The sequence below is a fragment of the Sceloporus undulatus genome, chromosome 6 (genome assembly GCF_019175285.1).
Source record: "Sceloporus undulatus isolate JIND9_A2432 ecotype Alabama chromosome 6, SceUnd_v1.1, whole genome shotgun sequence".
In the NCBI taxonomy this organism is placed as follows: Eukaryota; Metazoa; Chordata; class Lepidosauria; order Squamata; family Phrynosomatidae; genus Sceloporus; species Sceloporus undulatus.
The window spans coordinates 92859280-92882782 of NC_056527.1; the positions used below are offsets into that span (position 1 = coordinate 92859280).

Here is a 23503-nt window from a genome sequence, read left to right on the forward strand (position 1 = left end):
AATGGCAACCCCCTTCTGCAGATACTTGTCAAAGAAACGCCATGATAGGTTCGCCTTAGGGCTGTCATAAGTCAAAAATGACTTGAAGACACACAACAACAACAACAACAACAACAACAACAGACAGGTTATAATAGGAGTGCTCCTGTTCATGGTACCAACCTCTACCAAAACATGCATTCCAATGTTTTACAGATGAAAACTGGGACCTGTGTGGCCAAGTAATGTCAGAGTGTGGTGAAGATGGCAAAAATCAGTGTGGAAGATCACACAAGCTAGGAAACGATGTAGTAGTTTGCTTTTGCCTGAGCCTAATAGAAAGGGCAAGATTCTGCTATCTCCTCTCCTTCTGGTCAGTTAATTGAATGGAAATTACTACTGCATGTTGAACACAAGATGCATCTACATTGTAGAAATCATGCAGCTTGACACCACTTTCAGTACTTTATTTTACAAGTTTTTAGCCTTCTTTGCCAGAATGTTGTCACCTCACAAAACTATAAATCCCAGGGTTCTGTAGGATGGCGCCATGGCAGTTCAAGTGGTGTCAAACTGCAGTGTATATGCACCCTCAGTTTGCAGCAATTGAAGTAAGCCGAGAAAGAAGGGAGAGGAAATGGGATATTTTTTAAAGCAGCTGAAAATGCAGGATGACAAAGGATGAATGAGGACTGTCCCTGCCAAATCTGAGGGCATGTCAAGAAACATCTTTTATGATGGGTCTTCTCACCAACAGTTGGAGGAAAGAGCACACAGCCCCACTTCTCATCCAAAAAACCAATGGATGATCCTTTAAATGCAGCTGTTAACTTAGCAGTTAACATGACCTCATTCTGGATTCATTTTCAGTCATTTATTGGAGGAACGGCAAGAGCCAGCATGGTGTGTGACTATGACTCTGAAGACCATGGTTCAAATCCTCACTTGGCCACAGAAGCCTATTGGGTGACCTCAGGTAAGCCACAGTCAGCCTCAGAAGAAAGCAATGGCCAACTCCCTCTGAACAAATCTTGCCAAGAACACCCTGTAATAGGTTCATCTTAGGGTCTCTGTATGTCAGAAACGACCGGCATACAACAAACAATACAAGAGAGGCCAGGAACAGGCTGCTTTTGTCTATATGAGGAATGGGGAACATTTGGCACTCCAGATGTTTTTCCCTACAACTCCCATCAGCTCCATCTGGCAAGACCAATAATCAGGGACAGTGGAAGCTGTACTCAGGACAAATTGTTCCATAGCCTTGTTGTATGCACATACAACCTGGTCTTAGAAGAGATGCCCTTTTACCTTATTTGTATGTACTGCCTTTTGTGATCCATACAGCAATAATCATAGAATTACTGTTACACCAAGAGTTTCTGACATGGAAATCAATCATGATTTTTGTACCATGCACTAATTTTGAGTTTCAACCCCTCTTGCAGAGAACAGTGGGATGAGTTATTCCAGCACAAATGTATACCATCAAATATGAATTCTTTGTTAGGTTTTTGAAATTTAAAAACCTCTTCAGCAAAGAGTGTAGCCAGTTCTAACAGAGACTATTTTAGTTAGTCACTATTCTACTGGCTTGTCCCAGAACAAATTACATTACCTTCTATAGTATGTTTGCAGTGTTCTACTGAGTAGAATACTTGTACTTTTTAAAAAGATGGATAGTAATGGGGATATATTCACCTATCATATGTGAAGTACCAGTTTCTCTGCTGAGTAACCACAAGCTCAAAGGCATTTTCAGTGATAGCAACAGTTGAGAACGCATCTTTAGAAAATATTTTCTTTCACTTTATTGCACAAGGTATGTTGTTCAGAGAAAAATAAATCTCTTACTATATGTACGACTGCTAGTTTTTGCCATGGCATTCTATTCAGTGATCTGTTGAAGAACTCCAAAATGGGTATGCCACAGAAGAGAGATAATACACATTTCCACATTTTGGAGGGCCCTGGTCCAATTTATGCCCGGGAAACGCTTTTGAAACTGGATGTGTTTTATTTTTTAGGGTGCAAATCTCCTGAGAGGCTGCTGCAAACCTCTAGCCTTCATAATAGTTCACCCCTGGAATAGAGGCTGGATTTCTTTAATCATCCTTATAAAGGTGCAAGATGTGCTAGAACAAAGCTTCATGTGCCTATTATGTAACCAATGAATAAATTGTGGTATTCCATTAACTGCCTCCAAGACTGTTATTATTCAACATAGCTTTTCTAAAAAGCAAGTTTCTAGCTAGATCTCAGAGCTTAGTGGGTACTTAATACCATAAATGTAGAAGTCCTTATGTTTAAAGACAATTTCTTACCTTAAAAGCCCTATACAGCTTGGGACCCAATTATATGATAGAACACTTCTTCCTGCTGCTGCTCAGGAAGTTTTTAGACTACAGCTCCAACAATCTCCAACCAGCATGGTCAGACAATTCTAGGAACTGTACTCCGAACAACTTTACCAAATTTTGTATACTGTTTACACTTAATCCTGATCACTCTGAGTCCTTCCATCCAAGATGTTATTCACGTTCTCTAAAGAGTGGTTCCTTTTGACAGTGCCACTAATCTCAACTAGAGATGAGGATTGCAGGGAGCTAACACTATTAAGCTAATACTGTATTCATTTCTTCATATGTTAAAATTAAAAAACAATATTTTACTAAACTATATAGGTAATAAGGTTGTAGAATTCTTATTTGGTTTACAAGAGAGGGCCAATTGCCTTCCCAGAATCCCAGTTGTCCAACACAGTAATATACACAACAGGTTCTTTAAAAACATTTAATATTACAGCTTCAGATATGGGGTATAATTCTTTATGTCCGGAATTCAAAAGTCTTTATCACACAAATAAAGATTATGACACTTTATTTCTCCGCTCACCAATTTAAGTCTATTGTAATCTGAAATGTACTTCCATTGCCTTACTCAGTTTTCTGTTTTCCCCCCATGCTTGCTGGTTTGTTATACATCTGTGTAGATGTGCATCATGTATTAATATCCAGACTGGAATCTGTACCCCAGTATCTCTCATTCATGATGTGTGCCTCATTCTCCATCTTTTAATCCAATTGATGAACAGAACATAATCCTACCAACTGAGATCAGTCCCCACAAACATGCAGATCTGAGGTGAATAGTGGCTCACTGAAGAGTGTTCATCAAAGAGCTTCCAACTTATTAGGCATTGCTGTTTCCTTTGATTCATTTGCTTCTCCACTTTGCTGTTTAACATATTGGTCCAACAAAGATGTTAGATGAACTGGGCCACGCTGCAAAAGTATGCTGGTTTGGGATGTCATGAGTGAGAGTGAGCCCACCACTTCCCCTTGGGCAGTCACCATGGATGGCAGCTTTGCGTAGTTTGTGAAACCTTTTTGGCTTAGGAGTGCATTGTCAACATAAACTCCTGGAAGGATAAGAAAAAAAGATGCATGGATAATATTCACAGTATTTTAAAATAAGCAATACGCAGTTCATTTCAGAAATGGAACTGTCAGAAACTGAACTATATACTGCTGTATACATTTACAATATTTAATATATTGACGTTTTTGTATGTATTGTAATTTGTATTGTAATCGTATAGGTTTTAACATCTTGTAAAATATTTCATAGGGTCATCAGGTCTGGAAACCATGCCCTATGAGGAATGACTTAGGGAGCTGGGGATGTTTAGCCTGGAGAAAAGAAGGTTAAGAGGACGAGGGTGCAAGCTTGTTTTCTGCTGCTCCAGAGACTAGAACCCGGAGCAATGGATGCAAGCTCCAGGAAAAGAGATTCCACCTCAACATCAGGAGGAACTTCCTGACAGTAAGGGCTGTCCGACAGTGGAACACACTCCCTTGGAGTGTAGTGGAGTCTCTTTCCTTAGAGGTCTTCAAACAGAGGCTGGACGGCCATCTATCGGGGATGCTTTGATTGTGATTTCCTGCATGGCAGGGGGTTGGACTGGATGGCCCTAGTGGTCTACGATTCTATGATCATAAGTCGGAAACGACACATAGGCACACACATGCCAAAAGATAACTTAAGTCCACTAGCGGGAAAGGGCAGGGTAGAAAAGGAGGAGGAGGAGCAATTACAAAACTAAATACTGAGAAAAAAATATGCAAAACTGTCACAAGTGTCAGTTGTATGTAAGGATTCCGAAAATAATATCAACTAACCACTTATGTTTCTACCACATTTATACCTATTTTTTCTTTAAAGAACTTTTATGATTCCCAAATGGTCTCTCTTCTAGTGAGTTTACAGTAGGGGTGGGCAGATTTTGGCTTAAATGATATATTTCATTTTTAACTGGACTCTTGAGACCCAGCAACCAGAACTTTAAGAAGAGCCTAGAAAGATGAAGACAAAGGCCTCAGTTCAGCATTCTTTTTCCACAGGGACAACCAGATGCTTATGGGAAGCCACCAAGATAGAACTTGATTGCAATGGCACCTCCCTGCTGCTGTATTCTAGTAACTGGTGTTCTGAGAGATAGTGCCCCTGACTCTGGAATCATCATGACTAACAGGGATTCACAGCTTTATTTTCAATAAATCTCGCTGAAAAGTTTTAAAAGTAGTCCAAGCCTTTGACCACCAGTACATCCTGGGGAAGTTAATTCCATAGTTTAATTAGGTGTGTGAAAAGGTGCAAAATATCTATTCAGAAAGGTGGATGCTGTGTTGAGGGACAAGGTGCCCCAAGCACATGATCAAATCAGAAATTTGTTTTCAGTACACCAACTAGACATCACTCACAACTGTGATCCTATTTCCCTCCCTCCAAAATTTCATTGATTTCAACAGCCTAGAAAAGTTGTTTTCTGTTGTTAGCATTACTAAACAAATGACAATAACAACCCCTAGCTTTTCTATTATGAATTGCTCAGAGATCTAACTGCAGATACCAAAGCCTCCTGTCCAGCTCTGCTTTACATAGATAGAGACTTACTGAGTTTCAGCACCAGAACTGCTGCACAAAATTGGGAGGGCCCCCATAGACCATAGAGTCAAACTGTCCACTCAGTGCAAAAAATCCAACTAAAGCATCCCAGGCAGGTCATTGTCTAGCCTCTTTTTGAAGACTTCCAGAGCAAGAGTCCTCACCAGTTTTCTAGCAATTGGTTCCATTGTTGAGCCATTCTTAATGTTAAGAAGTTCCTTGTAATGTTTAATCCATATCTACGTACCCTCCTGTAACTTCAAACCACTAGACCTGGTCTTACCCTCTGGAGTAGCTGAGAATGAACCTGAACCCTCCTCTCTATTTCAGCCTTGAGATATTAAAAGAGTGAAATCACGTCACCTCACAGTCTTCCCTTTACCAGGCTGAACCAGCTCCTTCAACCTTTCCTTATATGTTCTACTCTCCATACCTCTTATCATCCTTGTTGCCCTTTCCTGAACCTGCTCTAGCTTGCCTATATCCCTCCCACAACAAGGTACACAGAACTGAATGGATAATAAAAAGACAAGCCAGTCCATCTGCCATGGTCCAGGCCTCAGAGGGAAAGAAGAACCGCTGGACCTATTTTCCTTCCCCACTGCCATTCCCTTCTCTTCTTGTGTCATGTCTTTTTAGATTGTAAGCCTGAGGGCAGGGAAAAAGTCTAACTAATTAATCTCTGTAAAGTGCCATGTAATTTATGGTGCTATGTAAATAAACAACAACACTCCAGCTGAGGAGTGCAGAATATAATGGGACTATTACTTATTTTGTCTTGGAAACTATGGTTCTATTAATTTAGACTAGAATATCTTTTGAGACCATGAGCCCATCTCTCACAGTCAAACACCTGCTTGCTGTTATCAAACTGTCGGGGATGCTGTGATTGTGAGTTTCTGCATAGCAGGGGGTTGGACTGGATGGCCCTTGGGGTCTCTTCTGATTCTATTATGACTTCTTATATAAAGTCAAAGGCTTTCACATCCAGATTCCATACTTTTTTGTCGGTTTTTCAAGCTAAGTAGCTGTCTTCTGGAAGAGTTTATTCCAGACATTTCGCCAACATTCACTGGTAATCCCTGACTTCTTTTGTCAATCCCCATTTTACAAACTGAAAGATGATTTTAAGCCCTCTAGACAGAAATTGTATCATATTTGTCATGTGTTAAGCACATAGCACTCCAGGTGCAGAATTCAACAGACCAGTGGCAGAGGTTTCAACACTTACCTAGGAGGTTAATCTGTGGCATACGCTTCAAGATTTTCAACATTTCTTGCGCCCTCGTTTCTGGACTCACCATTAGAAGGTTGCGGTCAACAAAAAGAGGGAGGAGGTTCTTGAACTTGGAGTCTGAAAGGAAAGGTCTCACAATCTGGAAAAGTGGCAATAAAGTACCAGTTAAACCACAAGGGCAGTATCAAATGGTGTCCTTTCATGGAGAGAAGGTTCTTTAATTCAGATGCTGCCTGAAGCAAAATGGAAAAAACAGGTAATATCCTTGTTGTTGTTGTTGTTGTGTGCCTTCAAGTTGTTTCCGACTTATGGCGATGCAAAAGCAAACCTATCATGGGATTTGTTTGGCAAGATTTGTTCAGAGGTTTGCCATTGCCTTCCCCATAGCCAAACTGGGAATCAAACCCTGGTTTCCAGAATCATAGTTCAACATGCAAACCACTATGCCATGTTGGCTTTCCTTAATGCCTTCAAAGCTCATGAATCACCTCTTGTGAGGTTCCAAAGGATCTGCCAATGCTGAATACCCAAATGGAGGAAGGGAGAAGGAAAATTTGCAAAAATTACCTCCCAACCATCTAGATACATCCCTGAGAAAATACAGGTCATACTGAGGTAGTATTCTAGTTCTGTTCCATACCAGACAAAAAGAGGACAGATGTAGAAATTTCATACCTCTCACTGGACACGATCTCTCAGTTGAAATCCAGTGATTCACATTATAAAAAACCTTCAGTTGCAGGAAAGATCCAATCTAAGCAGGATAAGGTTTCAAAATAACAGCCAACAAGGGTCTGGAGGAATTACTTTTCCTGCTATGTTCTATAATTTGAGCCCAAGCACTGGTCAGTCCTGAATTGCGATTTGATAAATAATTATCTAGAGAAGAACAGAAGCTCTCTAGGGAAAACTCACCTATTTTATTAAAACCTTTTTGTTTCACTAGAAATTCCTTAGATGTTTTTTCTAACAAAATACATAAAAATGCATTTTTTACAACTCAACAGAGCTTGGAAATTTAGTTTTTAAAAAGCAATTTGCTTCAAATTCATTATAGGATTTGAGAAAATACAACAAAATGCAAAACACACGACACAATAATACCTTCATTAGGCCAACCAAAAGGGGCAAAATACATTATGAAAGCTGTCAAAGCACACTGGCTTCTGCATCAAACAAAGACAATAAAAATCATTTGCTGTTGTTGTGTGCCTTCAAGTAATTTCTGACTTAAGGTAACCCTATCACAGGGTTTTCTGGGGCTAAGAGTGAGTGACTCACCCAAGGTCACCCAGTGTGTTTCCATGCTCAAATGAGAATTGAACCCTGGTTACCAGGGTTGTAGTCCATCCCTCAAAGCACTACAGCATGCTGACTCCTTTAAAAATACAGAGGGAGAAAAGTGATGGTGTCATAAGTCCAAAACACACTGCAGAAATAATCCAGTTTGAGACCGCTTTAACTGGCCTGGCTCAATGCAAGGGGGTTCTGGGAAATTTTGTTTTTTGAGGCATTTAGCCTTCTCTCTCACAGAACTCCGGTGCCACCACAAACTACAATTCCCAGATTCCCTAGCACTGAGCCAGGGCAGTTTAAGCAATCTCAAACTGGATTACTTCTGCAGTGTGTTTTGAACCAGAGTCATGAGCTTGTATCTTGAGATGTTCAATTACAGTGGTGCCTCGGGATACGAAATGCGCGGGTTACGAAATTTCCGGGATACAAAAAAGTTGGATTGGCAAAAACTGTTTCGGGTTACGAAATATTTTTCGGGTTACGAAATTCATTTCGGCGCGAAATTCAAATGCTATAGGCTTCCAGCGCTAACGGAAAGCTATTTCGGGTTACGAAATTTTCGCGTTACGAAAGGAATGGTGGAACGAATTAATTTCGTAACCCGAGGCACCACTGTACTATGAGTGATTAAGGCAGCCTTGAACACCACCTTTAAACACCATCTAAACACTTGAAACACCATCTTATGTAAACATCTCAAACAAGATTTAGGCCTGTGAATCTGACATTGCAAAAGTAACTAGAAAATGTTACTCATTACAATGAAAATATTCCACTCCCACACATTGTGTTACTTTAACGCTGCTTTACTTTCCCCACTAGCCAAAAATAAATAAAGGAACTCATTAAAAATAATTACATTACGTGTAATTCGTTGCTACCAAGCTCTGCATTTGACTTAAAATAAAATTTAATGGGAGCTGGACACTTCCTAACAGTATGCTGCCACAGCATCAGATTGTGCTCTTCTGCCTCCAAGATATGTGTCTGAAGACAACATGGAAGGCATGAGTGCTAGTTCCCCATCCCTAATTTACATAATCTTGTGCCTGTGAGCTTTATTTTTAATGAATGCAGACACATTTCTTGTAGAACTGTTTGTATAAAAGCTTTACCTCATTGGGGAAAAATTTGACATGGATGTTATACTTCCGCAGCCGATGCCTCATGAGTATAATGTCATTTCCAGGCACATAGTTATACTGGCACACAGCAATCATTTTGTTCTCAAGGAATGTTTGCTCCACTTGCCGACGCAACAGCCTTGTATAGCCATTTTCCTAGGGAACAGAAGAAATTCTTTGCAGTCATTAAGACTGAGATGAAAAAAGATCCAACAAGCTTCAAGCGGATTCTGGAATAAAAGAAGCATGTTTAATATACAAACAGACATTTAAGACTGAAACCCTAAGTAAAGTAAAATTTCAACTTGATATATTTTAATCATTACAACAAACAGTCTGCATATTTGCTTGGGAAACAGAAGAATTAGAAAGTGACTCATTGATTTAAACTCTTTTTCTCCTGCTTATTAAAAAAAATCTATAAATCTAAAAATGTATGTCCAAAAATTTACCCCCAAATCCCAGGTCAACTTATTTACGGGTCACTATGGTAATGTGATAGCAGCTCTTTCAGATTTCCCTATGCAATTTCTTTCTCTCTTGAGCCAAACAGAAAGAATCCTGGGTGACTGATTGATATTGTTGTTTGTTTATCAGTCCCTCTCCTGCCTGCTTGCCTTGCTACTTGGGCAGTGAAGGCTGAAATGAAAGACACTGAAGCAAAAAGCATCAATGAGAGGCCCTCTTGCCACATGCACACATACACACACTGAAGGAGTCTTCAAGTTTTACCCTTGACCTATCCACAGGTCATGGTAAAATCCATAATTATGGCCCCAAAACCTGTCCTCAACTTATACATGAGGTCGACTTATAGTCAAGTATATACGGGTAAATCAACAAGGGAACATATCATTGCAGCACACCCAGAGAAGCATTAGAACTAAATGAAATGTTTGATTCAGATCTAAGCTCCACTGGAAAGAGTTCTCATAAACTGAATAGCAACATATGAGAAAACTGCAAAGTTTGTCACAGTTTCTGGGAAAGGTGTGTGTGTGTGTGTGTGTGTGTGTGTTGATTTTGCCTTTTGTCACTCAAACCCTTTCAAATTTTCCCAATTCGGATGGACTTTTGGTCAAAATTCCAAGTCTTGTCAAAGGCAAAGTTTATACTCCTTTTCTGATGGAAAATACTAGAACATTTCTTGAAACTAAGATTATAAACATGCATCGGCTGCACAATTGCAATTGTATTTTGCCAATCATAAGAACTACAAACCTTTTTAAACTTATAACTTTGGGTTATTTCTGCTGCATGAGGTGGTTGCCTCACTCTGCCTAATGGTAGGGCCAGCCTTAAGAAGACATTGGCCTGTTACAGACAGCCAAAATAAAGTTGCTTCGAGTCACAGTGGAGGCATGGTGTTTCAATGATGCATGCGTCCTAAGAGTCCAGAAGCCGCACCAAAGCCACACTCCAGTCCTTAGGGCTGGAGTGTGGCTTTGGTGCAACTTCAGGACTGTTAGGACGCATGCATCATTGAAACACCATGCCTCCACTGTGACTCGAAGCAGCTTTATTTTGGCTGTCTGTAACAGGCCATTGAATCTGAAATAACTTCTCTGGAACTTTATAGATAAAGAGCAGAACAGTAGCACTGCAACAGGGCATCAGACTTTGGTGTAATTTCTCTCAGCAAATCAATGTCATCAAGATAAAGCTGTATCTGACACAGAAATCACACAAACAATTTTGAAGTTGGCAATAACAACTATAAAACTACACTCAATTATGAAACTCCACATTTGCTATTTTGATTTTTGCAGCTTTTATTATTTATGGATTTGAGTAATATGTTCTCTCTAAGAATTTCTAGCTCCTACAGTACGACTCTGCTGGAAGCTGACCATAGAGTTGAGATGGAGGACCTGAAGAAAATATTTCTCTTAATCACAGAGTTGCACTGGAGGACCTTTGGAAAGCTAAACAGTGTCAGGCCTGGTTGGTTCATGTATGGGGGACTGCCAACAACGAATAACCAAGTGCTGTAGGTTATATTTCAGCAGAGGGCACTGACAGATCAAATTTGAGTATTCAGGAAAACCCTATGAAATTAATGGGGGAGCCATAAGTCAACAGGTGAACTGAAGGCACGTGCACACACAAACACAATATAAGAAACCTATGAATGACAAATTCACTCCAGTGGACCTTCCTATAGTCATAGCCCACAAAGTAGGGAGAGAGGGTGGGTGAATGTTACCATTTCGTCTTGCACAAGTTTGACGCGGGGTTTGGTGCACTCCTCTGGGATTGCAGGTTTTGGAGGTATGTATTCTGTCACTGCCATCAGCTTTTGCCGCATAAAGTTCATAGCTCTCCAATGCCGGGTAACAGCTTTGGAGCCATGGCGGATATGATGAAGAGTAGGCAGCCACCCTGCAGCAGCAGAAAAACAGGAGAAACTAAGAGACAACAGGGAGACAGATGTCGCAGCCAGTTCGCCCTCGCATCCAAATTATGGACAAATTAATGAGAATTATACAAAATCAAAACAATGAGAAATGTGCTGAAGACTGGGATAAACTACTGCATTACAGCACTACCCTCTTATAGTGCTGCTTTTCCACTTTTACTGCTCCAGCTGTCTCCTGTTGCATTCTGGGACTTGTAGTTCAGTGAGGCCTAAGAGCTCTCTAGCTAAGAATTCTAAATGCCCCTTCTTAAACTGCAAATCCCAGAATGCAACAGGAAGCTGCCAGAGCAGTTAAAGTGGAATAGCAGCACTATAAGAGTGTAGTGCGGTAATATGAAATAATTAAAACAGAAATGGGCAAGTATATCCCATGATATTGGACTAATAGTTATCAAAATGTATAATAGTCTGTGAACATGAGATTAAAAGGATGAGGATAGAAGGTCAAACTACTCAAGAGTCAATCAGTACACAACGACAATACATACAGTAAAGAGATGTATGTAGCCAGCATAAATGTACAGACTAATTACAGGGAAGAGATGGAGTGTAAATTTTGTGAAACAACAGAGTAAAATGCCAAGAAAGTGTGGATAAGTAAGAGGTGAATGCAATTTAGATTGTAATTTATGTATATAATAGTGAGCTGAACGTGTTTTTGAATGCACTACATGTTGTGCATATTGTCTTTGTGAATTAGTGTGAGTATAAACCAGTGGTCAACAAACTGTGCCCTTTAAGAGAGCTTGGACTTTAGTTCCCAGAATCCCAGACTGTTGGCTGAGGCTTCTGGGAGCTGGAGTCCCAAATCCCTTAAAGACCACAGTTTGGGGATCACTGTTTTAGACTTGAACACCATTTGGCAGGTTTTTCTTCTAATATTTCATTATGATTCCTACTCCATAAAACGCTGTGCAAAGACTACAGCACTCTATAAACAAATGTTAACAACAACAACAACAATAATAATGTGGCATATTTTTATGTTTTGTGATTTTCAAAATTAAAACACAGAAATTAAAGCAGCTGAATTGCACCCCAAACAGAATTATACCCAGAAATGCAACAAAAGGGTTTGTAAGAGAAAGAAAACAAATGCAAATAAAGCACAGCATCTGATATAAGAAGAGCCAGAGGTCTTAAGATCTTTGATTTCAATGAAGATGAAGGATGACAGAGAAGGAAAACGCACTGATCAGAGAGCAATTATTAGCAACCAGCAAGAGAGAGGGAAAGAAAAGAATAAAGCCCTCCCTTAGCATTGATCAGTCCTTACCAAGTTTGCAAACCCCTTTCTGCCACCAGCTACTGAGAGCCGCCATTTTGTGGAGGAGTGGAGAACCAAAGAGGAGCATTATGGGAGAAGAAGAAACAGAGGCTGTCCTTCTTGGCTTTTGTGGGGGGGATTTAAAGGGAGAGAAGCATTTGTTTTCTTCCTAGTAATTTTCCAAGCTGTGTTAGCCTTTGGCAACAGGAAAATGTTTTAAGGCAGCACAAGGTTCAAAACACACTGCAGAAATCATCCACTGGTTCAATGCTAAGGAATTCTGTAGTTTATTGTGGCACAATATCTTTCTGGCAGAGAAGGCTAAATGTCTCACAAAACTACAGTTCCCAGAACTCTTAGCGTCACAGCAGTCTCAAACTGGATTGTTTCTGCCCTGTGTTTTTGGACCTTCCTATTGTTAGCATTGGAAGTTAAGCTTAGAAGGCAGTTTATAGGGATGGAACTGACAGTGAAGGATGTGAATCTTCATTGAAGGCAATGGAGTCATTGAAATTGAAGAAGAGAAATAATAGAGTGTATTTCAAGAATGTGAATTAAGTGGATGTTTTGTTTCTATTGTCTCTTTCCTAACAATGTTTTTAATTATATATATATATATATATATATATATATATATATATATGCTACACCTACAAGACCCTTTGCATATAAATAACCAGGTTTCTTTTCTGGAAGGCTGGCTGTTGGTTCAGAACTAAGGTGCAAAACACACTATAGAAATAACCCAGTTTGAGACTCAGTTCCAGGGAATTCTGGGAACCGTAGTTTTGTGTGACATTTAGCCGCCTCTGTCAGAGCTCTGTTGCCACAATAAACTACAATTCCCAGGATCCCCTAAAGTGGTCTCAAACGGGATTATTTCTGCAGTCTGTTTTGGATCTAACACAAGACGATTATTATAAATGAAACACTGCGAAAAATTGGAGGCCTTAATTTTAAATGGGGGGGGGGGGTTAGTGGATGATAATTATAATTTTGTCATAAATATGTTTTAATGTATGGAGAAAGGCATCATAGGGAAGAGGGGAAGGGGTTGTTGTTGGTATGAAGGTGTAGATGTTTTGCATGATTGTTTTCGGTAAGGTTTGTATGTGTGTGTGTGTGTGTGTTTTGTGTGTCTCTTTTTAAAAACTTAATAAATAATAATAATATTTTAAAAAAGATTCCACCTGTTACAAGTCTAGAGTCTAGGAAATGCCATGACTGTGGGGCATCTTTTATGGTTTGTGATGGTTGTGACTGTTGTTTGGTACTCTTTTCAAGAAGGGATGTTATTACAACCTCAGGCTGTTGCCAAGGCAATACATATGAGAGCAGGCATGGCTAAGTACATCTGCAGAAATACTTTCCATAAAAATAAAAAATGAAAGGGAAGGGAATCCCCAAAAACATCCCACCCAGGTCCTTCAAAGGCTATTCCATGAATCTTATTAATTTGTTTTCTTTTTAGGTAGGCCTCAGGCCTTAGAAACCTGCATCCTCAAGCTGTCGCTAGGCAACGGAACACCAGCCAGCCCAGGCTTTGAAAAGGAAACCCGCACAAGCCTGGCACAAGTTAAGGTGGAAAAACTGCATTTTTATTGCCAGACAGATCCAGTTGAGAGTTTAAAACAGTTATAACAGCCATTCTGGAACTGCAGGGACCACAAAACTCCCAGAGTTTCCAAGGTTACGCCTTTCCGCCATCATCATCAGACCCATCCTTTCAGGATTTCTTGTTTCTGGATGCCGTAAACCCGTGGTGGTGACATTTCCAACAGCCATGCTAGGAGGTGAGTAATGTCTAAAGGGGTCTTCCATGGGAATGGCATCTGTATTTGTGTACCTAAAAGATGCAAGGATGTATATGCATGCACACAGGGTGACCAATGCTTCATTCCCACTTTTAAACCGGATCGCAATTCGGCTTGAACTGGTTTAAATGATGCTGGTTCCCATTTAATCCAAATGGCTGAAGTGATTCCAAGAGGGGGGCCATGCTCCAGACCCATTTAATCCGCATCTTTTTGATGCTGATTTTTTTCTGCTTCTTTTTTGATAAATCGATTCCGTGCAAGTGTGAACCACAAGCGGACCGGAATCGATTCAAATTTCCCCTTCGGCTGGGTGGAACCAAATCATTTTGAATAAATTCATTTGTGAATGGGAACCACAAGTGGGTTATTTTGGTGCCAGAAAAGGACAGAAAATGTGATCGAGGCAAGTGTAGTGTAAACCACGATCCGATGTCAAATCGATCCATTGATTCAGATTGCACACCGATTTATCTGTAAGTGGGAATGAGGGCCAGGTGTCCTAATCACAAAGGAGGACATGAATGAGAATTTCAGTTTACCTTTGATAACAACATATACATTCCCCACTCCCCGGGGGGGGGGGGGGGAGGAGGAGGCTGGTGACCTATAACTGCAAAGGAGGACAAAACACCCCAAAATGTAGAATAGTCAAGGAAAAATATAGGATATTACAAAATAAAAGTTCAACACTAATATACATTCATTTTATATATTTTATTTACAGCTATATTACATATACTGTACTGTGATATGTACTTAAATGTGTTTTTCTGATTAACTTATCATGGCTAAAATGCCTTTCCAGCTTGCAATATATAGTCACCCCTCTTTTTTCGTGGGGGATCCGTTTTGAATCCCCTTGCAAAGATGGAGTTTCTCATATATTCAAGCCCCATTGGCTTGAATATAGGCACAGGTGCATAGGGGTGCGCAGGGGCGTGCCCTGCATTCATTCTCCTTCCATTCGTCCCTCATGGACGAGTACAAAGAGTACAAGAACAGAGGGAGGACTGTCCTTATAGAACTTATAGAGTTAGACAAAGGCTTAAAATATTACTTTACTAGCAACAAACCCTTGACATTTAAACCATTCCTTTCATTTGTCCATTGTGCTGAAATTAAGGGGGGGGGAACCCTTTCAACATTTGTATTGTGATCTCAAGCAACCCATTGCCTAACACATTTGCTGTTCTTTTCCCCACCCAGAAACAAACAGCTCCTGAGCTCTGGGTGCGAGTCTCATCTGTTGCTCCTCTTAGGAAAAAAGAACTCTAGAAAGAGCCATCATGTCCCCCTATTTGCAACAAGGACAGGCTGCTAAATAGATCAATTTCTTGAAAGGGAACAGCAAATGTGTTTCATAATGTGCTTTTGTGATGCTCAAAATGGAGGACATTTTCTTCCTGGACAGAAGGTTGAAATGTAGGGCATGTCCTGGAACAAGAGGATGTCTGGTCACCCTTCATGCAGTGTTTCTGTGAGATAGCTGATGGGGGAGGGCTGTTTCAGTGCCTTTCATATCTATCAATATGGTTGGTCAGATGATGCTCACCCAACCCACCACCAAACAAACCATGCCCCGCCTCAGTCATTGTTTAGAGTTCACCATTACTAAGAAGACCAAAATAATGCCCTCCTCCCCACATCTATGAGTAACCGTTCAGAAGATGCAATTTCTGCTCAGCTGGAATAATCAATAATCTTCCTCCCTCCCACTGACACCCCAAAGGTAGTGAGCAAAACAGAAGGTCTGCCTGAGTGTTGCACAAAAATGACCAGCCTCAGTGCAGCTATGAGCAACTACAGAGCACCCTTGGTTCCAGCACCCACCTATTCCCAAGGATACCAAAATCCATGGATGTTCCAGTCCCATTATATACAGTACAATAGCAGAATCAATGGCTTGCCTTTCATAAAATGGCAAAATCGTGGTAGGCTTTTTGACATTTGTATTTTTAAAAAATATTTTCCAGCCATGGATGGGTGCATAGGTGGATGCAGAATGTGTAGATATGGAGGGCTGACTGTACTCTGAGGACTGTATACAACGGGATCTGAAAGAAAGAAGCTGGTACTATGAGCATTTGTAGACTGGAGTCTACTTCCTTGGATAATGGTGTATGGTCCAGCAACAGACCTATATAAGCAGGCTATGTGTGACAGTAGTGATAGAAATGCAAAACTTGTGGTTATGATGATGAGGTGACCAGTTCAGTTTTAATGATGGTAATTGGGGACAAAGGCAGGAGGTAGGATATTGGGTAGATAACAATATGAATGGTGTTGGGAGTACTGGAATGTAGTGTGATGCTGGCAAGGAACCAGAAACGAGGTATGATAAACTGGCCAAGAGAGCTGTGTGAGGCTGGGGTGTTAACTAGTGTTATGTGTGTAGTGTGCCAGGACCATCTTTAAAACTGAACTACTCACACAAGTGAAGATTGCTCAAAAAATATCAGTAACAACAGGTAACATGAGTTGGGAGGAGATTTTTTTTCTATGTTGTGCATAAAAAAATCAATAACAAGAAGTAACATAAGTTAGGAGATGCATTTTTTACGTTATTGTGTGTATCTGCTTACTTCTTTGTATCCTTCATCCTCCCATGGTTGATGCCAATCATATGTGTGCCTACTCAAATATATGTCCCACTATGGCCAATGAGACTTACTCCTAGGAAAGTGTGCATGAGATTGCCTTCTGAATTACACCTCCTTTTCAAATTAGTCTATCCAGATTGCTTTAACACCAGAGTGGAAGAACACTAGTGTGTGCATGCTTAACAGAAAAAATGGGGAGACCTAAATTCACATCTCCATTTGACCCTGAATTTTCTTGTGTAGCTTTGGCCTAGCAACAACTGCCTCTCAGCCTGACTACCTCATAGGTTTGCTGTGAAAGAAAGAACTGTATAGAGAGATACAAAGCTCTGTGGAGGTGAGATGCAGTCAGCAAGGGGAGGACTCGAGAACTACTGACGCTCAATAGATAAGAGCACAAGCTATTTAACAGAGCAAATTTCCACTCAGATATTAATAGCCTTTTTCCTTCCATAAACTGTGTGATTTTCCACCTCCTCCAAGCAATGAACCCATCAAAGAAGTTTGAAGTACTCTCACTGTCACTTACCATCATCTAAGTTCTTTTGTATGGGAATATTAATACCAATCTGAGTGTACTTCCACAGAATTCTTGTGTACTTGTTTTCAGAGAACTCACAGAGCTGCCCTACTGAAGGAGTGAAGTTGACAAAATCCCTCATTGCCCGGAGGAACCAGACTGTGTCAATGGATCAAGAGAAACTAGAGAGTATGTGAGTATCCTACAAGGGTTTGAATATGGATTGAGTTTTTGTTAACGTGTTGGCAATACTGGGAAGTATAATGTTGACAACTGTGAAACACATCTCCTGCTTCAGATCCCAAGGCTTGACTTCTCTTCAGATCCTCCGGCTTGATAGGGAGCGAATTAGCCACATCACAAATCTGGAAGGTTTAGAACAGATCCACAGTATCTACCTGCAACAGGTAACACATTCCATCTTGTTCTTGACTATTGTATTTCTACATTTCTCCTATCAAAGTCTGATCTCCATAATAGATGTATATGTTTAGGACATGGGCTTCTATCACAAAGGTGAAAAGCAACTACAGGACCCATAAGGCAAATGGATATATTAGGACCAATTAAATTGTTAAAAAATAGTCAGCAATCTTTCACACTTTCCAAAACCCTTCATCAGGCTGGATAGTAAGCCAGGTTGGAGCAGGAGAACAACGTGGATGGTGTTAAGGATGTAAATTTTTCATTGTTCAGTATTAAAATGGAGTGTGGAGCCAACCATTTGTTGCCTTGTCCTAGAACTGCAGGCATAAACTGATAGCTGCAACATCTAGCAGTAACTAAGGGCTAAATTACATACTGTATTAAATATGCAGCAAGCTACTGAGCCATGTGTCTTTTTTACTTCAAAGAAACTGCATACAAATCTGTCTTGGATCAGGACTACTATGCACAGTAGGGAAGGATTCATACCCCTACCATTTCCCCCTTAAACTCTGGGTAGACGGACTAAAGTGAGGGGGGGGCTGGTCGTTTCTAGCTGTGCATTTGAATCTTCTCCCCTCTGCTTTTTTAGCCCCATGAGATAAATTTAAGAAAAAATGCTGCATGACGAATATGTAATTCAGTGTGGTTCTGAACCAAATTGGAATTTGCCCAATTGGGACTAAACATTTATAGATATACACCTTCCCCTCAGAAAACTGATGAACTTCTTTGTGATTCATAAATTCCAAGGTTGACTCACATTAATTTCATTTTTAGAACCAAATACAGAAAATTGAAAACCTAAGCTGCTTTCCTAATCTGAAGTAAGTAATATTTCTTGTTTCTACAATGAATCAAATGTTGTTGTTTTTTTAAAGCAGAAGCTTGCAAAGATCATTCAAATGTGTGGGTGAACAAATTCAGTCTGTTCCCAAATTAGTGGGATTTTAGGATATACATAGATGAATTAGATTTCCTGCTACTATCACAATGGCATAAATACCTTTCTCACTGCATGTTGAGAAGCAGATAAACTCTAATTAAGGTCATCCATCAAATCCTCTCCTAACTAGACTGTAGTACATCATTGTTTCTGTACAGTTCTCTGGAAGGCAGGGACTTTCTTAGTCTTATGAATCTCAAAACTTTATTCTTTTGCTTTCCTATGTGATGATCATAGATTTCTGTCATTAGCTGGGAACCAAATAAGCAAAGTGGAGAACCTTCTGTGTCTCCTGAAGCTGCAGTTTTTGGATCTTTCACAGAACTGCATCGAGACTCTGGACATAGGTATGACTCTTCCTACTACTTTACTACTGATACTCTCCCATAGGATGTTAAGAATAAAAGAATATATAAAACCTCTCAAAGCTATACCTTTTAAAACTGCATTGTTTTTTTTAAAAAAATATCCTGACCATCACTTGAAGAGATATTAAGATTAAACTAAATCTGGCAGATTATTATGCAGGCAATTTGACAGGGTGGTGAAGTAGCCGGGTGGCAAGGACTGGCCTCCAGCTACAGTCGGGCCGGGACTGCAGTAACCGCACAGCTCGCTTTCAAAGCGGGCCACTGCTGCCAGGAGCCGGATTATCCCAGCTCCTTTTTGCGGCAGCTTTGAGCTATTTTAGGCAGCCTCAGAATGGCTTCCGGCTGCTTTTGGGCATGTGCGTTTGAATGCCATGCCCCCACAGTGGCTGGAAGTCACTTTATTTGGCCTGTGTGTTTTGGGCCTAACAGAAACAGCAATAAAATAACCCTTTATGAAACCCTACAACAGTGATGGTGAACCTTTTAGAGGCCAAGTGCCCAAACTGTAACCCAAAACCCACGTATTTATTGCAATGTGCCATGTCCCTCTGGCTTTCTAGTAACAAACTCTGGTGAACTCTGTGCTGGGGCAATGGTAGATGTGCCCACAGAGAGGGCTATGAGTGCCACCCCTGGCACGCGTGCCATAGGTTCGCCATCACTGCCCTACAGTGTAATTCAGATGCTGTAATTGGGATCATCCTGTACTCTGATCACTTGCTTAACTTATCTGAACACTCATCTCCTTTCTGCACAGCACTTGTCCCATTTCTCCAGCCACAGAAAATTTTGCTCAATTCTACCTTTGGCTTCTGTTTTTTCTAGGCATTGCTCAAAACACAGTCTTGAGATCCCTAGCTAAGGAACTATAAATTAGCTTTTCTTTTAAAAGATATCTGTTCAGTGTTCCTTTCCAAACCTCTCTGGCACAATGGTAGTATCATAGTTCAAACCATACATGAGGGAATATTTAGCCCTTCAAATATTTTGGACTAAAGTTCCCATAATCTCCTAACATTGGTTGTGCTGGGTGGCTTGGTGGCAGCTGAAATTCAAAATACTTGGAGGATCAAAAGTACCACCTCCCTGGATTAAAACAGTTCTGTATGAAGATCTTGTTTGCTTATCACAGCAAATACAAAATGTGAATCTGATAACTCTGGATTCAGGCTTTAGTTTAACCAGTGAATTTGCTTTTGAAGGCAGCAGAAGGAGAAACAGGATTATGTGATTTACTGGGAGCAACTCTAGCTTCTAATTAGTTTCTGGTTGTAATTTATTATGTTATACCAGAATTACCATGTGTTATGCAGAAAATGAAATGTTACTTCTTAGATTACAGGTCCCCAAATCCCCCAGTCAATAAAGCTGCAGGGAGTGTAGTTGGGAGATTCTGGGAGCTATAATCCAGAAAAGCAACTTTTCTGAGATGTGGTGCTATATTTATTTTTAGAGTACCTATGGATATTTGCATTCAGCAAAAACTACAAGTTAAGCAACCTACGTCTCCTGTAAATAAACTCTGGTGAAATTAATTCATTTCAGTGGGGCCTGTACAGGTAAACATCCCTGTCAGTTACATATCTTGTGTGTCAACTATGTTTCCTACACTGTCACAGGAGAGGCAGTTGCTCCATGTTAACAGAGAAAGGAAAGATTTGTCTCCTCAATTTCCAACTTCACTAGCCTCTCTCTCTTTACTTTGTAATCTGTGCAGATGAACTGCCCCAGAGCCTTGTGGTCCTTGATCTGACAGGAAATAAATGCACAAATCGGAATGGCTACAGGTAAATATAAGAAGTACTGCACACATACAGTATGTACACACACATACACAGTAGCCCTGTGTGATCACAGCTGTTCCTCTGTACAATTGTCACAAGTAGAAATGAAGAGCATACCCATTCATCCCCATAGGTTGGAAGAGTCATTTTTCTATTACATCTCCCAGAATCCCTCAACCAGCATGGACATTGACTGTGCTGGCTGGGGGATTCTGGAGTTGTAGCCCCCCCCCCCCACCATGGGCTGGTAAACCTGCCTCAGCTCTGAGGCCTGGCTGTTGCTGTCAGTTAGAACAAAAGGAAATGGGAGATCTATATTACAGAACCATCAAACAACTCATCTAACAGTGTGTTTTGAATCTATGGGGAGGGCGGAAAGAGGAAGCACAACATTCCAGACTAGACAATATGAGTGTTACAATCTCTTTTTATAAAATTAAGCCTCTGGGGTTGCCCCTCAAAGCTTTTCTCCCTTCTTCCTGTCCTATATTTGATCAACAAACAACTGGCCACTCATGAGGAATGTTTGTGGGAGTTTTCCGCTCCTCTAAAAACCACCTATTCCTTATTAGAACTACACTGTGCTTAGAAATGGGCTATTTTGTTTGACCCCACTTGGACAGCTCATGCATTCTTGTTATCCCAAGGGAGAGCGTGTTGGCAGCCCTGCCCCTTCTGAAAGAACTGGATGCCAAGAGCATCCCCAGCAGGAAGACACCTGTTAAGAAGGAAGAAGACGACAGTTCTGGAGACAGTGACTACGAGGATTGTCCCGAGCTCTCTCATCCTTTGAGTGCAGGAAAAGGTACCCCAACTGCAAGCCTAGGGAAATGAAAAAGCAGACTGTCAGATCATGGGACCAGGCTATTTAGAGCCAGTTATGCATCACACTTAGAATGACTAGACTACCTTAGGGATAGGGAAAATACAGCGTGTGGGCTTTCTGTGTGCCCCACCTCCCCAAAATACTGATATTTTAGTCCAAACCATTTTAGACCAAGATACTTCAGTGCTACTCAAAGTGGTAGTCCCTGGACTGGTGCTGGTTCCTGAGCCATTGGATGCCAGGCCCTGGTGAGGAAAGGAAGATACAATTATAACTAATGGGCATAAATATTGTGCTTGTCCCTGACATTAGATAGCCTGAAATGTATTGCTTTCGTCTAGAATGTCCACCTACACCTTCCATAGAGGTGAAGGGAGCAATTCTATCACATTTTTTTGCCATTGCATAGACTAAAAACAAGTCGGAGGGGCCAAAACATGAGGGGAAAGAATAGGGATCTTTTTAAAAAGTTTTTAAAAACTGGGTAAACTGGAATACAGTGGGTTTGTGCACCCTCCATTGCAGCCCCACAACCTTTGGCAGTTGCCTATCTTTGGACTAAAGATATCCAGGTTCATATTTTCATTCAGCCATATGGTTTCTTGGGTAGCTGTGGGCCAGCCCAGCCTAATCTACATCACAGAGTTCCTGTAAGGGTAAAATGGGAGGGAGAATCTATATACAATGCTCCAAGCTCCTTGGAGAAAAGACAGAATACTACACACACTGGGGAAAACATCATTTAACAGCCATTCCTCATCTCCCTCATAGTCCTTACATCTTAATTGCAAGCCCTATTTGTATGATAGTCTTGTTCCCAATGAACAGAGGAAAAAACTAGAGCTGAGAAATCTTTGTAAGCTACTTTCTGTGTAATGAAAGAATAACCCTTATTAGGAATAACTGATATGAGAAGACTTTGGGCAACTCCAAGTCCTGACTCAGTTGAGTTTGAGCCAAAGGATCAACAGCCCCAGTGTTATATGATTTAAGTCACAATCCCAAACCTGTGGGATTCCAATAGTCATATCAAGAATCAGAGCTTGGAACAGTGGTTCTTTTGACCTCTGAAAAACAACAGCAGAGTTGCTGTCAAGGTGGTTAAAGGATTCTGTGAGTTGTCATCCAAAAAGTAACTCAAGTTCTGGGGCGAACACTGTATGCACACACTGACAGCTCCCTGTATCTTAGCCTCATCTGATTCTATGTTAAAGAAACGAGCATAAGTTTGACCAGGACTTGTATGCTGTTAGCATGAAATAAAATTCTTCACCATGTATATAATGGCAGTTAGGAAGAAGGAATAGTGGGGAGCACTACTGCTTCCCATTTGTCTTAGGATGGGAAGTACAAGTAGACCAGAAACAGAGAAAACATGTTTTGGGGCCTTAATTCTCATCATCTCTCACCAATGAATATGTTGGCAAGGGATGGTGGGAGTTGCAATCCAGGAACAGCAGGAGACCACCTCACTCTTTTTCTCTGGAGTGGACATTTTTGCTCTAGTTTCTGAGTCATTACCACCAGAATATGTCAGTCATATTTTTTTTCATGTTGTTTTCTTTTAACAGACTTCTTTGTAGATTTCCATGAAGAGTTCACCAGTCGCTCAAGATGGAGAAGAGAGAATGCAGTGAGAGAGCATGAAGCACGTCTGGAAGAGCTAGAGCAGCAACAAAAGCTGAGACAATTGATCTTTAACACAAGCCAAAGTAGCCCTAAGGCACCGAGCAGATCAGAACCACTAGCACCAGCCCAGGAGGATAATATACTCCAAACTGAGTACCAAACAGCTTCTAACACACTCTTAAAAACAGCAAATTCTTCATTTTCTACAAGAGCAACAAAGGGGAAATGTGAGGGCACAAGCCACACCCAGCTGAAAACACTTAAAGTGGCAAGTTCAGCTAAAACTACAAGCAAGAGGAAGAAATAATTGCATCA

General features: G+C 40.7%; 2 protein-coding genes across 4 annotated transcripts; one reads left to right on the forward strand and one right to left on the reverse strand.

Annotated features, from left to right (window-relative positions):
* Window positions 1-2758: 2758 nt before the first annotated feature.
* MRPL10 (mitochondrial ribosomal protein L10) lies at window positions 2759-12419 on the reverse strand. Its single transcript, XM_042474397.1, has 5 exons — window positions 12279-12419; window positions 10790-10965; window positions 8575-8739; window positions 6158-6302; window positions 2759-3400 (listed from the first exon to the last, which is right to left on the reverse strand). Exons 1-5 carry the CDS (start codon window positions 12355-12357, stop codon window positions 3153-3155), a joined length of 813 nt encoding a protein of 270 aa, XP_042330331.1. The 5' UTR covers window positions 12358-12419; the 3' UTR covers window positions 2759-3152.
* A 56-nt stretch (window positions 12420-12475) lies between these two features.
* On the forward strand, window positions 12476-23495 carry LRRC46 (leucine rich repeat containing 46). Of its 3 annotated transcripts, none has more exons than XM_042474395.1 (9): window positions 12476-12827; window positions 13741-14062; window positions 17297-17399; window positions 17505-17613; window positions 18413-18459; window positions 18816-18925; window positions 20667-20736; window positions 21381-21538; window positions 23131-23495. In XM_042474395.1, the coding sequence occupies exons 2-9, from the start codon at window positions 14053-14055 to the stop codon at window positions 23493-23495; spliced, it is 972 nt and encodes a 323-aa protein (XP_042330329.1). In that variant the 5' UTR covers window positions 12476-12827; window positions 13741-14052. The 3 variants fall into 3 exon arrangements, with proteins under 3 accessions (XP_042330329.1, XP_042330328.1, XP_042330330.1); XM_042474394.1 differs by having other exon boundaries at window positions 12476-12818; XM_042474396.1 differs by having other exon boundaries at window positions 12476-12803; window positions 13745-14062.
* The last annotated feature ends 8 nt before the right edge of the window (window positions 23496-23503 follow it).

Bases quoted from the DNA above. Each gene is read 5' to 3' on its own strand.
- MRPL10 (XM_042474397.1), bottom strand. From the start codon at position 12,357: ATGCTCCTCTTTGGTTCTCCACTCCTCCACAAAATGGCGGCTCTCAGT. The intron at 10,966-12,278 runs GTAAGGACTGAT...CTGCTGCTGCAG, and splicing joins GAAAGGGGTTTGCAAACTTG to GGTGGCTGCCTACTCTTCAT. The intron at 3,401-6,157 runs GTAAGTGTTGAA...TTATCCTTCCAG, and splicing joins GCCACAGATTAACCTCCTAG to GAGTTTATGTTGACAATGCA.
- LRRC46 (XM_042474395.1), top strand. The intron at 18,460-18,815 runs GTAAGTAATATT...TGATGATCATAG, and splicing joins AGCTGCTTTCCTAATCTGAA to ATTTCTGTCATTAGCTGGGA. The intron at 21,539-23,130 runs GTACCCCAACTG...TTCTTTTAACAG, and splicing joins TCCTTTGAGTGCAGGAAAAG to ACTTCTTTGTAGATTTCCAT.